This window comes from Gastrolobium bilobum, unplaced genomic scaffold (genome assembly GCF_033153095.1).
Source record: "Gastrolobium bilobum isolate Gb01-03AN ecotype WA unplaced genomic scaffold, APGP_CSIRO_Gbil_v1 utg6129, whole genome shotgun sequence".
NCBI classification, from domain to species: Eukaryota; Viridiplantae; Streptophyta; class Magnoliopsida; order Fabales; family Fabaceae; genus Gastrolobium; species Gastrolobium bilobum.
Genome location: NW_026895895.1, coordinates 106,466 through 120,200, shown reverse-complemented (window position 1 = coordinate 120,200; position 13,735 = coordinate 106,466). Strand labels below are relative to the sequence as shown.

The following is a 13,735-nucleotide window of genomic DNA, read 5'->3' as shown; positions in this document are numbered from 1 at the left end:
ATGAAGCAAACCAGTGCCAGAAGAACATAATTGGATGGCGCCACTAGGCGCCCAAATTACAAGGAGATGGCGCCACTAGGTGCCCACAAGTGAGGAGAAGTGGCGCTAGTTGGCGCCCAAAAGGTGAAGGATGGCGCCAACTGGCGCCAGTGTACGAGAAAATTGGTTCCGACTTTGCAATTTTGCACAGAAGCGCGGCGCGAAGTGGCGCCAACCCCGCGCCAACTGGCGCCGGGTTGCCGGAAAATAATACCGTGTTACCGTGGGGTATTTTTGAGAGAAGAAAAAGAGTCATATAAATAGGATCCTTATGACAGAATTAGGTATTCAGACCTATTCTACTGAAGAGAGACGACGGCAGAGCTCTGAGGGGATTCCTAGGATCAAGTTCTTCTTCTCTTTTCTCCTTAATTTTATGCTTTTGAATATTGGATTATTTTTAGCCATGATTATGCTTGGCTAGTTTTCTTTTATTGTAGTTAGGGTCACGAGCCCTATGTGAACCCTTGTTACAATGGATTGATGTAGTTTTATTCATTTATATAATTATCTTTGTCTCTACCTTGTGCGTATTTTCTATTTTCTATATTAGAACTGATCAATCTGATAGTTGAGAATAGTTTGAGGGTTAGAACCCTAGATAGGAATATTGGGGTTTTGATCTTGAAAGGGGTAGGACAACAATTGGTATGCATGCTAGGAATAGATGTGTATTTAATTGCAGATGCTTAAATTATTGCGTTCATTGCTTAATACCATGAGGAACATTGCAAGGAATTGGGGTTCCAATTGGGGATTAAAGGGTTAATCTTGCAAGGAATTGAGGGTTAACTAATAAATATTTTTAGATGATAATTTATCCGAGTAATTATATGAATAAGTATTGTGAATCAATCCAAAGTAAGAAGTGGGGATCATAAGGTGAATGCGCTCTAGCTACAATGTTTTTCTCATATTTTTAAAATCAATTCTCATTGTTATTATTTTATTTCTCTTAAATAAAAATTCAAAAACAAGTCTTTACTTTTATTTCTTATTGTTACTTAAAAATCAATTCACAATTTTTACAAACAACAAACTGAGTTTTCCAACTTAAGGGGACTAGTTATTGTAGTACTTAGTTTACAATCCTTGTGGAGACGATACTCTACTTACTTCTATATTACTTGTGCGATCGGTATACTTGCCGGAGAGCATCAAGTTTTTGGCGCCGTTGCCGGGGATTGCTAATTCCAATATTATAAATAACCGTTGATCTTTGAGATTGGATTTTTATTTTTATTTTATTTTATTTTATTTTATTTTATTTTGTTCAATCTTGTTTTGTGTTTGCAGGTGCTACTAACTATTTTTTTTCTGAGTTTATGCGAGGTAGACTTCCTCCTACAGACTTTGTATTTGATCTAGAAATTTCAAGGACTGAGAGAGGAGACTGCAGAAAGTTACCAAGCAGATAATTTGGGAAGAATTCAAGAACGTACCTGTACAACCAATACAAGCAATGGCGGGTAACAACAATGCAAACAACCCACCTCAAAGATTGTTGGACACCATTCTGACTCCGGTGTTCAATAGACCAAATTCAAGTATAATTAGGCCGACAGTGGTGGCAAACAATTTTGAGCTGAAGCCATCTTTGATTACTTTGGTGGAAAGGGTTCAATTTTTTGATGCTGAGGAGGAAGATCCTCATGAGTTCATCGATCGATTTCTGATGATCTGTGACACTACCAAGCACAATGGAGTGTCTGCCGATGCTATCAGGCTGCGATTATTCTCTTTTGCTGTTAAGGGAAAAGCTCTCAGATGGATAGAAAGGCAGCCAGCTAATAGTATCATGACATGGGAAGACTTGTCCACAAAGTTCTTTGCCGAGTTCTTTTCTATGGAGAAGTACAACCAGCTGGTAAATGAGATCACAAACTTCCGCCAGTTTGAAGGAGAATCACTGTGTGCAAGGGTTATGATGAGGACCTTATGGTCATAAATAGAATGAGAATGAAATTCTAAGAATTAGAATACCCATATTGAGGGTATTCTAGTTAGGTGAATTTTTATCTGCTATTTTTGACTGCTGACGCAGTAATAGACTGTAGAATAGCTCCATTACAGTGAATTTAAGTTAGAGAGCTATCCTACTGATATGAATATCATAAATTATGTAAGCATAAGATTTGATGAAGTTTGATACCCATATTGGGAGTATTCTGAAAAGTTGAGTTTTCAACTGTTGCTTTTGACTGCTGACGCAGTAACAGTCTGTAGAATAGCTCCAATCTAGTAAATATGAGTTAGAGAGCTAATCTAATGATATAAACATCATGAATGAGGTTAGTATATGAAATGGTGAAGATTGATACTCATATTGAGGTATTTCTGAAAAGTCACTTTTACCAGATATTTTGCACTGCTGTAGCAGCAACCGGTAGAATTCCGGAATGGGAAACATATGAAAAAATGAAAATAAAGACCAATATATGCCTAACAAGTCATAATTAGACCAATAATGTTAAAGTTAAGAAGATTAGAAAATCCGGGTACAGTTAAGAACACCGGTAAAGACTACAGTGCAATTAAACAATTGTTAGTGGATCTGTGATATGTGATCTACACCGAGTCTCACTAAAGGACAAAGTGCCACTAAAGTGACATGACACCCCTAATTAGGGAACCCTTCCCCTCCCCCCTCATTCTGAATCAGCCTCCTTCACCTTCTCTCTCTGACATTTTGAATTTTGAGTTTTCTCCTCCTTCTCTCTAAGTTTTCTCCATTAAAACTCTACCAAATCACCAAACCCCCTTCACCAAAGTTGTTCCTCTCATCATCCTCTTCAAGAATATACCATTTTTGTTGCTAGAAATCAAAATTTCGTGGTGACTCTCCTTCCATACAACCATGGTTTTGACAAGTTCAAGCCTTGGAGATGATGTTTTGAGTTCTCTTTGAAGAACACTCCTTTGGTTCTTGTTTACTTGAGTTTTAGTGTAAGTATCTTGAATCTTTTTCTTGAAAAATTCCACCTTTGAGTTATGTTCTTGAGTTCTAACTTTGAGCCTTTCTTAAAGGTGTGTTCTTTGTGAAAAAGATGCATCCTTGCTTGAGAAAAGTGGAAGCTTGAAACCTTGGAGCTAACTTGAAGAAGTAAGCATGATTACTTGGAGAAATGTGAACCAAAATGCTTTCCCATCCACCTATATGATTCAGCCATCATGAGTTTTCTATGGGGTTGATGTTTTAATTTGATAAAAATGGGTTCTTGATGTTCTAAAGTGTGGATAATCATAAGTGGAACCAAGGGAAAGGTTAAAAATGCAACCTTTAATCTTAAGAACACTAATTATGACTAAGAAATGGATTTGAACCCTAATAATACCACTTAATCAAATCTATCCTAAATAGTATGATTAGGGTTTTATGTTTAAAATTTAATTAAATGATGGATTAGTGGACTAATTAAGTGTAAGACTTAATTAACTAATGAAATGGTAAAGTTAACAAGTTAAAAAAACCTAGATTTTATAACTTAAACAATTCAGCCACCTAAGGACCAATTAGGGTTAGGATGTTAAAAATTGGTTCAAGACCTAATTAGAATACTAATCTAAGGTTTAAGTGAGGTGGACAATGCATAATGGATTAATTAACTATAAAAACCCTAAAATGGATCTAATGAGGGTTTAGAAGCACTAATTATGTAATTAGTGAGCCTAATGAACTAAGACCTAATGTGACTATGTGAGAATGTATAAGTGACATTATAATATAAAAATCCAAGAATAAAAGTGTATGAGGGTTGATAACCAAAAGTAATTAAGGTTTGTTAAGTAAACACACTTAGGGCTAAATAACTAGTTTTTAGGCTAACTTGGGGAGAGCATATCTCCCTCCATAGAGGTCAAATAGGGTTGTGGCTTATATCATCTTGAAGCGTGAGATATATAGTGTCAAAATTTGGTACCAATTGGAGATGTATAGCATTCTGTATATTAGTTTGAGTGAGGACTATCCTGGGAGGCCATGTGTAGGGGCTGTACATGGCTACAACTTCCACTAATTGTTTCTCCCTCAATTCTTACTCAAATTAGGCTCATAATATGTATAATTAAATATAAAGGTGTCTAGTTGTCTGAATAAAAATTTGAGAGAAATTAGTTTAGTATATTTTTCAAAATCGCAGAAATGGTAAAGGATGTTTAGGGCTCTATTAGGAGTTGGCAAACAGCTTTGCTTGTCCGACTTCAAATGGTGATAACCGGATCTAGAAAAATCCAAATGAGGCATGTGATACCTTGTTGGAAAGGTAATTGAGTCTAGATTAACATAATAAAAGATGAGAATTTTATAACAAGTAAGTTGCACTCAGTGACTAGAAAACAGAAGCATGTACAGTTATGGGAAAACCGTAAAAGTGATATTTAAGCTAAGTGGGCTTATGGGAACCCTTAGTAACTTATAATAATCATAAATATGGCTTGGATGAGTTGAAAATAATCTAAGTTACCTAAGTGAGCCTTGCATGTGATTCTAAGTTATGTAAGTGAGTGAAGATATAGGTTGCTTGTAATAATGCACTAAAATACGTAATTATGTAATAATTGGTCTAGACTTGTAATAGGCATATTATTGGCATATGATTATGAAAAGTGGAATCATTAAATGATTAAGTCATGGATATGACTTGATTAATTAATATGTAATTAATGATGTGAATGGTTCCTACTCTAGGTGTGCCTAGAGAACCTTGCACTTGAGAATTTTGTTGGAGCATACGTAGTATATTGGAGTATGGGCTTGTTCTAAGCTCCCTAAGATAAGCTCCTAGTTCTAGTTGCATCCTCTCTCTTGTGGCCCCACCATGATGGTGGGCATTATGGTTGTATTGTATGGAAGTATATGGTATGATGTATTTGTGCATTCATTCACATTCATATAGATGTTATATGATCTTAATGTTATGATGATGCACTGATGATATATGTTATGAGGATCCTGGCCAGTGATCATAGTATGTAGGCTGCTTATGACTTGACTCTGGGAGCTATTTTATACAGAGGTTGTGTTGACTTCCTATGGCTTGACCCTGGAGTCACACAGGTGTAACCGTCTATGGCTTTGACCCTGGGGTTACACAAGGATGATATGATGATGCTATGTTTTTGTTGTATGTTTGTATTATATACTTTATATCTGACTTGTCATGCAAGAAGTGGACTTAGGGGATTAAAGGATCCTTTATGAACCTTGAGCTTACTGAGATGTTGTTATCTCACCCCGTTTGGGGACATTATTTCAGGTACCCAAAGCAGTGGTGATGCTTTTAGGGGCAAGGCCCCCACATTGGATTAGCTGATGATGCAGTTGATATTTTATATTATGTTTAGACTTATGACGACATGTTGATTTTTTTAACATGCTTAATTATTGTATTAAGATTATGTTATTAATTTATTTAGGCTCATGATTGTATCCTTAGAGCCATGGATGATTTACTGATGTTATGCTTTAGTATTAATATAGACTTGATGTATGCATTCAGTTAATTTGGGCATGGAGCCTTCTTGTTTGTATTGACCCATTGAGGGGATTGCAGTCCGTGTGGGACTTGCAAGCTATTTGTTTAAATTATTGTATCAATCAGGTTAACTGTATGTGTGGGACCATGTTCCCAGTTATCCGAAATACAGCCGTTATGTTGTCTGTGAGACTCCGTCAGGAATGACACTTGATGTCATATCTTGATGGTCAATGGCCACTAATACTGGCTCATGAGATTAATTATTAGATGTATGTTTAGATTTACGCTTTCGCAGTATCTCACTGAACGTTTTTAGAAATGTTTCATAAAATATTTTGGAAAAAGTTTACTCGTATTTTTATAAGACGCTTTATTTCTTTTTCAAATAAAGTCTTCCGCTGTGTATGCTAAATATCATGTATGTTAACAACCGGAGTATTACGGGGTGTTACATAATGGGAGTGGATCCTCTCACGTGGAAAAGTAGTCATGTGGTCATGTTATTTGATCACAACCCCTCATTGATGATGAGATAAGAGAGAGAAAAGTGTATAATTTTTAAATGAGTAGTTGTGATCAAATAACATGACCACATGACCACTTTTTCACGTGAGAGGATCTACTCCCATATGTAATAGGCCGAGCATGACTTGATGGAGGCTGGATTGTAGGTCCCTGTTAGGCTGCTTGACCCATTTACACCCCTAGTTGTAGGTGCAATTTTGAAACTTGAATGACTAGATTTGAGGTTTGGTGTCTTCAAGACTTAACATTGGAGACTTCGATACCTCAGCTTAATATTTTTGAATATTCTAGATTTACTTCTCGCGGTTTGGTAATTACGCCCGATGTTTGCCCTTCTTCAGGGAGTACTTCTGGAGTTTTGAAGTTTTGTTTCCTAACCAAGCTACAATGGGTAACTCGATCGAAAGTTGTATGAACCTATATTTGAGATTGTTCTGAGTGAACACCAACTTGGATACAAGGATAAGTGTTTGGGATAGGTTACTTCATGAATGTAGTACGCTATTGGTAAGGTATGACTCTGATGAATGGGTAAGCTTGGGTATCGATGGTTGAATGTAATCTGGTCTTCATTTAGTATTGCTTGTATATTTATAATAGTTGTTATGGACAGTTATGAGGATAGATTGTGGATTAAGGGGAGTTATCATGGACATGACCATGGCAGTTGCAAGCGGTTATGTTGGATGGTGATGATCGTGGGTTTAAATCCACAATCCGGGCTCTTTTGAATGAATCCGTCTTCCGGGAACACGATAGTAGACTTGGCTGAGATATCAAGTCAGCTAAATATGAGAGCTATATAAGAGGTCTGAGCCGGGGAAAGGGCTTTAATCATAAGCTAGGAAAAGATCCGGGTTTAACTCGAAACAGAGATGTTTCAGTTGAGGTTCTGACGTTGACATCTTGGCTTGACATTTTGGGCCATCCCGAATTTCCTATTTGGTCTTCTTGTTTAGGCCCGAAATGCGTCCTCCTTCAGGGGGTTTAAAAAATCTTGATGCCTAAATCTTGGCCAAGTCGTACCCGATTGGTGTGGCCGTACCTCCCATTTGAGATGTTAATTGGTTGATTGATCCTTTTGCCCTTAACTAAAAAAATATTAGTGCTTTGCTCCCGTACCAAAACATTTCACCCACTCTTGTTTGACCGTTAATCGAGTTATGTATTCGTGTACCATTAACCGAGTTATGTACTCGAGTATTTGTCAAGTAACAATGTTTACTTGGATACACTTGTTGAATACTCGAATATTCATCATCTGAATTTTTATGAGCAATATACTCCAGTATATAAGTGAGGTTCTGGAGTATATTGCTGGGTTTTTTTATCGGTGTCATCTAGTTTCAACCCCTTCACATTTCGTAGCTTTTTTCTTGATCTGGGCGTTTGAGATTGTACGGTGTGTGGAAAAAGTACTGTGATAATAAAATTACTTTGGTATTAGTGATTCACCTTACATATACTCATCTTGGCGCAGGTTGATTCTTGCAAATCTAATATTATATACTTTTGACCAATTGTTTTAACTTGTATCCAGTGTAGCCTTGTGTTTGAGAGAAGGGACACTCATCTTTCTACGTGCCATTGCCGATTGCGGTGGTGAAAATATGCACTGAACAGGATGTCAGACTACATGTCAATTTGGTTATATAAGAACTAACAAATTTAGATTTACTCATCCTGCATTATATGATAACCATTAAACAAACCACTTGATGCATCACACACAACCAGTTAAACACTTATCATAATTATTCTATACCCTTTTGCATAGACACCTGAATTTTTCCCTACTAAATTATTATCTTATGCATAAATTTGTGAAATCTAGTGATAAGATCGGATGAGAGAGTGAATTTAGGCCATATCCTGATGTGTGGCCCTATATACGTGGATTGCTTATTGATGGGCCTTCACTAAATATGCAAGCCCATTAGTTAGGATTAGTATATATAGATAATTAGGGTAAGGTTTCTCCATGTATTCAATGAATTTGGAGTGGAGTTTTGGGAAAGGATCTCTTGAAATTTCTTTGGCCTAAGTATATTGGCTTGAGAGCGAGTGAGATGTTTTGGTGTTTTACTTGTTATTCCTTTGTATTTCCTGTTATTTCTTTGTTATGTTTACTAGTGATTGTCTCTGTGATGAATATTGAGATAATGGAAGTATTTTACTATTTAATTGTTATTATCTTTGCTGTTGAATATTCTGGGTTCTATCACTTATGTACGAAGGAGGGGTTAGGGTGGGCGGTTGCCCCCTTCGAGTTTGTACAAGCCTTTAGTTGTATTATAAGCCTCATTTCTGTTAGTATAAATAGTGGTTGTCACTCTTCAAGTTCATACAAATCTTTAATTATGAACATAATATATGTTTTTTTGGACATATCGATAGCTGTAACTTGCAATAAATACTACATTTGACATTTCGCTCCCTTTTACAAAATTTTCTGGCTTTGTAGTAGAAGGTAGTAGTGATTCTTAGAATTACTCCTTGCCAAGGATGGTTAATTCAGCATATGAAGGTCTCAGAAGAGAGTAGTAATTCATATCCCTATAAGGTGTATACATCCCACCGTAGAAAAAATCCTGAGAGCCTAAGGAGGCTGACAAATAAGTTTGGATTAATCTTTCATCACCATCGCCGTGACGATAATGATAATGGTAGCAATCATTCTGAGGCAGGTCATTTATGTGAAATAATCACTTGTAGAATGTCTTCCAACACATAAACAAACTGTTAGAAATCAACACGCACAAATCGCAATCGCAAAACAGAAAAGAGAAAGGGAAGAGGAATTAGACACAGCGATTTATCTTGATTCACTAAATGTAGACTATGTCCAATTTGTCTATACTACCTCACTTACGCTCGTTACAAGATTTAGAAAACACTAACAGTAATTATTCATGAGCTCAAACCCAAATTATCAAAAAAAAAATTACAATAAAAGAATTTTGCTGACCCACCAACAAGGACCTCATCAGTATGCAAAGTACGAACTCAACACAAGCATAGGGTGCTACAAAACAAAAAGTTGACAAGAATATAAGTAGAGGGGCTGTTGCAAGAGTGGTGCCTCACAGAAACTAGGTTAGGCAGTTTCACATATGTGGAAGGGCTTTTGAGAAAAATCTGGCATTTCAAGAAACCAAAACCTTCCAAGCATGGTGGGATCAAAAGGTCAAGGACATAGTTAGAGGAAGCTGCACAGGTGGCAAATGCTTCAAGGAATGCAACTAAAAAACAGGCAGAGTTAAAATGGGGTTTACTAGCCAAAAATCACTAAGGAATTCATTTATGAGACTTTGATGTTTCATGCTGCCGGCTTGATTCCATATAAAATCATTTGTCTGCATGATTGTTCCAAAATTTGAGAGCACTTTATCACAAAAGTAAAGTAAAATCCACATCAGATACGGGACAATGTTAATTAATTAAGCATATATGATTTTGAATTTTGATGTTGGGAATCACTGGCTATGACACTAATTTAACAAATATGATTATGAATTTACCAAATTACTATCTGCTCCAAGTTAATATAGGACAAATTTGTTGGATTAAAAAATAGTGTAACGCCTAATAGTGTTTTAATACTTTCTGTTTCCCCTTCTGAACTACGTATGAAAAGTTAGAATACATTGATGATATAAATTTATATTATTCCTTTTGTAGTGTTAGTAAGGAGTGTTATATCTTAGGTTAGTCTTATATTTTTTTATTCACATACAAAATAAATCTAGTCTAATTTCTGTTACAATAATTATTTTTTTGGTCTCGTTTGATACTTGCAATTGTACTTAAAATTCATTTTAAAATTATAATTAGGATATTAATTTGTAAGTTATAAGTTTAACATGCTAAAAAATAAGTAATAATATTCTATTTTCCCATTTGAGACAAAAGAAATAAGGCAAAGAACATGGCAATCAAATATTTACATTAATCAAACTATTGATATACCACATTACTCTATAAGTACATGCACTTAACAGAGATCAAAGTCTCACAAGTCACTATTGAAGGTCGTACTACGTGAAGATTAAAGAGGATAAGGTGCAGGACAGCCCCTAAACAAAAAAGAGGTCACAGTTGAACTTTTGATTAGATGGAATATGAAATATATGATTTCAAAGCCTAAACAAATTTTTGTGAACTTTTGGTACCAATCGACAAGTCAATGAAATTCTATTGGATGTCCTTGATAAATTCTTGTACTCTTCCTTTCCTATTGTTTCCACTGCATCCTCAGAGCTAAAAAGGTGTCTATTTGATTCATTGTGTTTCAAAGCTTCAGTTTCATTTACAGCCTGAAAAGGAGGGATTTTGAAGCATGAGAAATAAATAGACATGCAATGAATTATTTTAGGGGTTTGCATTTGTCATTTAACATGACACAATAAACTTTCCTACACACACAACATTTTGTGGGGCCCACACTTTTTGAAGAAAAAAGAAAAAGAAAAATTATGGCACGCAAAACGAATCTCTATAACATTACACAATCACTTTTCCTACAACGTAACTTTTATAAAACCCATTATTTTATGCAAAAAAAGTTTTAGTAATCTTTAGCCTTACCCCATCATAGCAATGTACTGCACAATCCTTTATGCCATGCAAGTAATCTGTAATCACATACAGAATGTTACTAACATTTTAGCAAGACTAAAAGAGGTTAAGGCTAAAAAGGTTTATTCTAAAGCGAAATATAAGGGTTTATTATAGCAGTTGAGAATAACAACCTGAGTATGCCTTATCCTTGAATATCAGTAAACTGCGAGGCATCAATAAAACAGAAAATGGGTGGTGATCATCAAGCCACTTATCTTCTCCAATCTCAAAAGCTCCTTCATCTGAATCTCTGTCAGTAACATGTTGAGGATCTAGTTTCAATCTTGCATGGGGAGTGAAGTCCATGACAACAGGAGATTCAAGTGAAAGAATAGCTACAACTGGAAAATAGGCAGGTCCATCCTGGTGTGGCTGTAGAACAAAAAACGTCATTGAAAAAATAGCAACATACATGAAAACGCATTCTATAGCTAGCTGGTTAGTATCATATATATAAGCATAAAAGATTAAGAATAAAAATCAACAATGAAATATTACACAATCTACATTTCACTGCTAAAAGGAAATAGAAAGGCAGAGCAAATAAATGGCCAGAAGAATGGGTTGAGGTTCAGGACAAACCATTATGCCTTGGTTAGGTAGGTATTCATTGATGAGAACATGGTTGATTGCTGATGGGAATAACCCTGATTCTTCACATATTCTTTGTGAGAGACTTGTTAACCATGGAGGCACTGTAGGAGAGACATATAATTGCTATATTAGCTACAGAATTAAACCTCACAATGTATACAAAGACAACAATGAAATAATTCAATCCACGTACAGAACTAAGATTATAAAACAGAAATCTAACAACTGAGAGTCTGAAAAATTGCCAGTAAATCAACAAAATCTACTGGAACTAATGCAAAACTTTCTCATCATCTTGCATTAGGTAAGTTAGAAGGGTAAAGCAAAAGTAACAATCTCATTATTTCAATAAAAGACTGGCATAATATTACAAGTCAGTGATCACTGTTTGAAACTATCAAAATGCATATGGACAAGAATAAGTCCTAGAACATAGTGGTCATTTTTTAGCAATAGACAACATCATGCGTATTCATGCAGATAGCATATTCAGCTTATAAAAGAAGTGAAGATTCCCTCACTTACAAGTTTGAGGCAGAAGGCCCTTCTCATGGACAACACCACCTGCAATCAACAATGACAAGAAAAACAAATTGGCATTAATAAGAATGAAATTTTTCATTTCACTTTTGCTAAATATCAATAATTTGATTGGCTGTGCGAGGGTAAAATAATAAATAAAAATATTCTTGACACTGGCATGTTCAAATTATTTAACCACATTAGGAGGAATCTACTGGGAAATGGGAATTATAACAATTATAATGCAAGTTCAGTTCCTCATTTCAATTTTTTTCACTTCTCTGTCAACTCTAAATGGCAAATAACAGTGCACAAGGTTCCCCGACTTGCGAGGATAGGAATAAGGGTCGATCGTACATAGTCTTACTTTTGTATTTTTACAAAGAAATTGTTTCCTATACTCTGGGCAACGGCCTCTTTTAAAAAATATAAGGGTAAGACTGCGTTCAATCAACTATCACCCCTACTCTTGCAAATTGGGGAGCCTTGTGCCCAAGGGAATTTCTGTTTCATAGACTCAAACCCGTAACCTTCCGCTCACAAGGAACAACCTTACCATTACTCAAAGGATTGCTCTCACTTCTCTGGAAACTCCAACTTTCCAAAAATTTGAGGACTCCATTGTTGTCCACATTCCAAAGAAAAAGAACTATTTATCTACATATCTATATATTCTATACAAACAAAGGGAAACACAAAAGAATTTTTTTTTTTTTTTTATTATAAAATCATCAACCATACCCCAATTCTGTAGCCTTCTATTCTTCAACAACTTCCACTTTGATGTAGGGGCTCCATAAATCTAATAAAAAGCACAAAACCCATTTAAAAAAACAAAAAACAAAAAACAAATGCTTAAGAAACATTAGGTAGAACAAGTGAGAATCACAAATGGGAAAGCTACATTTTTCAGAAGAAAGCTTTGGTCACTATCTGTGATGAAGTCAGGTACATATATTATAGTTGGCAAAGACCCAACTTTATAATTATCTAATTTCCCTTTTTCTTCCATCACTCTGCAAAATCAAAATCAAGGCTTTTCAGTGTCATCATAAAAAATAAAATAAGGAGAGAAATTTCATCACAGTTCATTATGTAAGATCAAATAAGAATATTGAAAAAAAGAAGAAGCAGTGTTTGCGTTGCAATATATATATATATATACACAATGGAATATTTGGTCTTATAATTTTAGAAAGAGAGAGAGAACCTGTTGGGGCTGCCGGTACCAGAGGCGTGCTCGTGGCGGCGGCTGAGAGTCGCTCGACTTTGGACGGTGGCTGAGGTGAACGAATGCACAACTTAACACAAAGATAATTAAAATAATAATAATAATAATAATAATAACAATAATAAACATATAATTTGATCTTATAATAAATTATTTACTTATTATTTCAAGGAATATGTTATTCTAGTTATATTTTTTTATGTTTATTTTATTTATTATTTTTTAATATCATTAGATAAGAATTTCAACTGATCTTTATTATTTTTTTCTCCTCTTAAGATTCTCAACTTAGAAATCGGTATGTATGATAAGAATAAAAAAAGTAATTTATCCCTTATTTATACTTTTTAGACTTATCACTCTTATTATTTACTTAATTATTATTGAATCAATTTAAGATTAACGGTTGAAAGAGAAGAATAATTAACCGTGGTTGATTTTAGACTAATCCAACGGTAATTAATTAAATAATAAAAGTGATAAGTCTGAAATAACAGTATGCTTACTTTACCTATAAATTTCTAATACCATTAAATCAAAATCTTAAAAGGAGAAAGAAATAATAAATGTTAGTTGATATTTTGATCAATAATATTGGAGAATGGTAGACAAAATAAGCAGCTAGACATAAAAAAAAGTATGTAGAGTAACTTATCACTTAAAAATAATATTTAAAATGCTAGTTTAAAAGAATTAATTAATTTTTAATTAATAATTTAAATTTTTA

At 34.8% G+C, this 13,735-nt stretch overlaps 1 protein-coding gene across 1 annotated transcript; it reads right to left on the bottom strand.

Moving 5' to 3' along the window:
• Window positions 1-9,985: 9,985 nt before the first annotated feature.
• On the bottom strand, window positions 9,986-13,090 carry LOC133296700 (alkylated DNA repair protein ALKBH6 homolog). Its single transcript, XM_061495755.1, has 8 exons — window positions 12,988-13,090; window positions 12,682-12,793; window positions 12,519-12,579; window positions 11,781-11,819; window positions 11,244-11,356; window positions 10,793-11,033; window positions 10,629-10,675; window positions 9,986-10,357 (listed from the first exon to the last, which is right to left on the bottom strand). Exons 2-8 carry the CDS (start codon window positions 12,787-12,789, stop codon window positions 10,178-10,180), a joined length of 789 nt encoding a protein of 262 aa, XP_061351739.1. The 5' UTR covers window positions 12,790-12,793; window positions 12,988-13,090; the 3' UTR covers window positions 9,986-10,177.
• Between the last annotated feature and the right edge of the window lie 645 nt (window positions 13,091-13,735).

Coding starts and splice junctions, on each gene's coding strand:
- LOC133296700 (XM_061495755.1), bottom strand. CDS start 12,789: ATGGAAGAAAAAGGGAAATTAGATAATTATAAAGTTGGGTCTTTGCCA. Junction 11,034..11,243: donor TACCTAACCAAGGCATAATG/GTTTGTCCTGAA, acceptor TTTGTTCTACAG/CCACACCAGGATGGACCTGC. Junction 10,676..10,792: donor CAAGGATAAGGCATACTCAG/GTTGTTATTCTC, acceptor ATGTGATTACAG/ATTACTTGCATGGCATAAAG.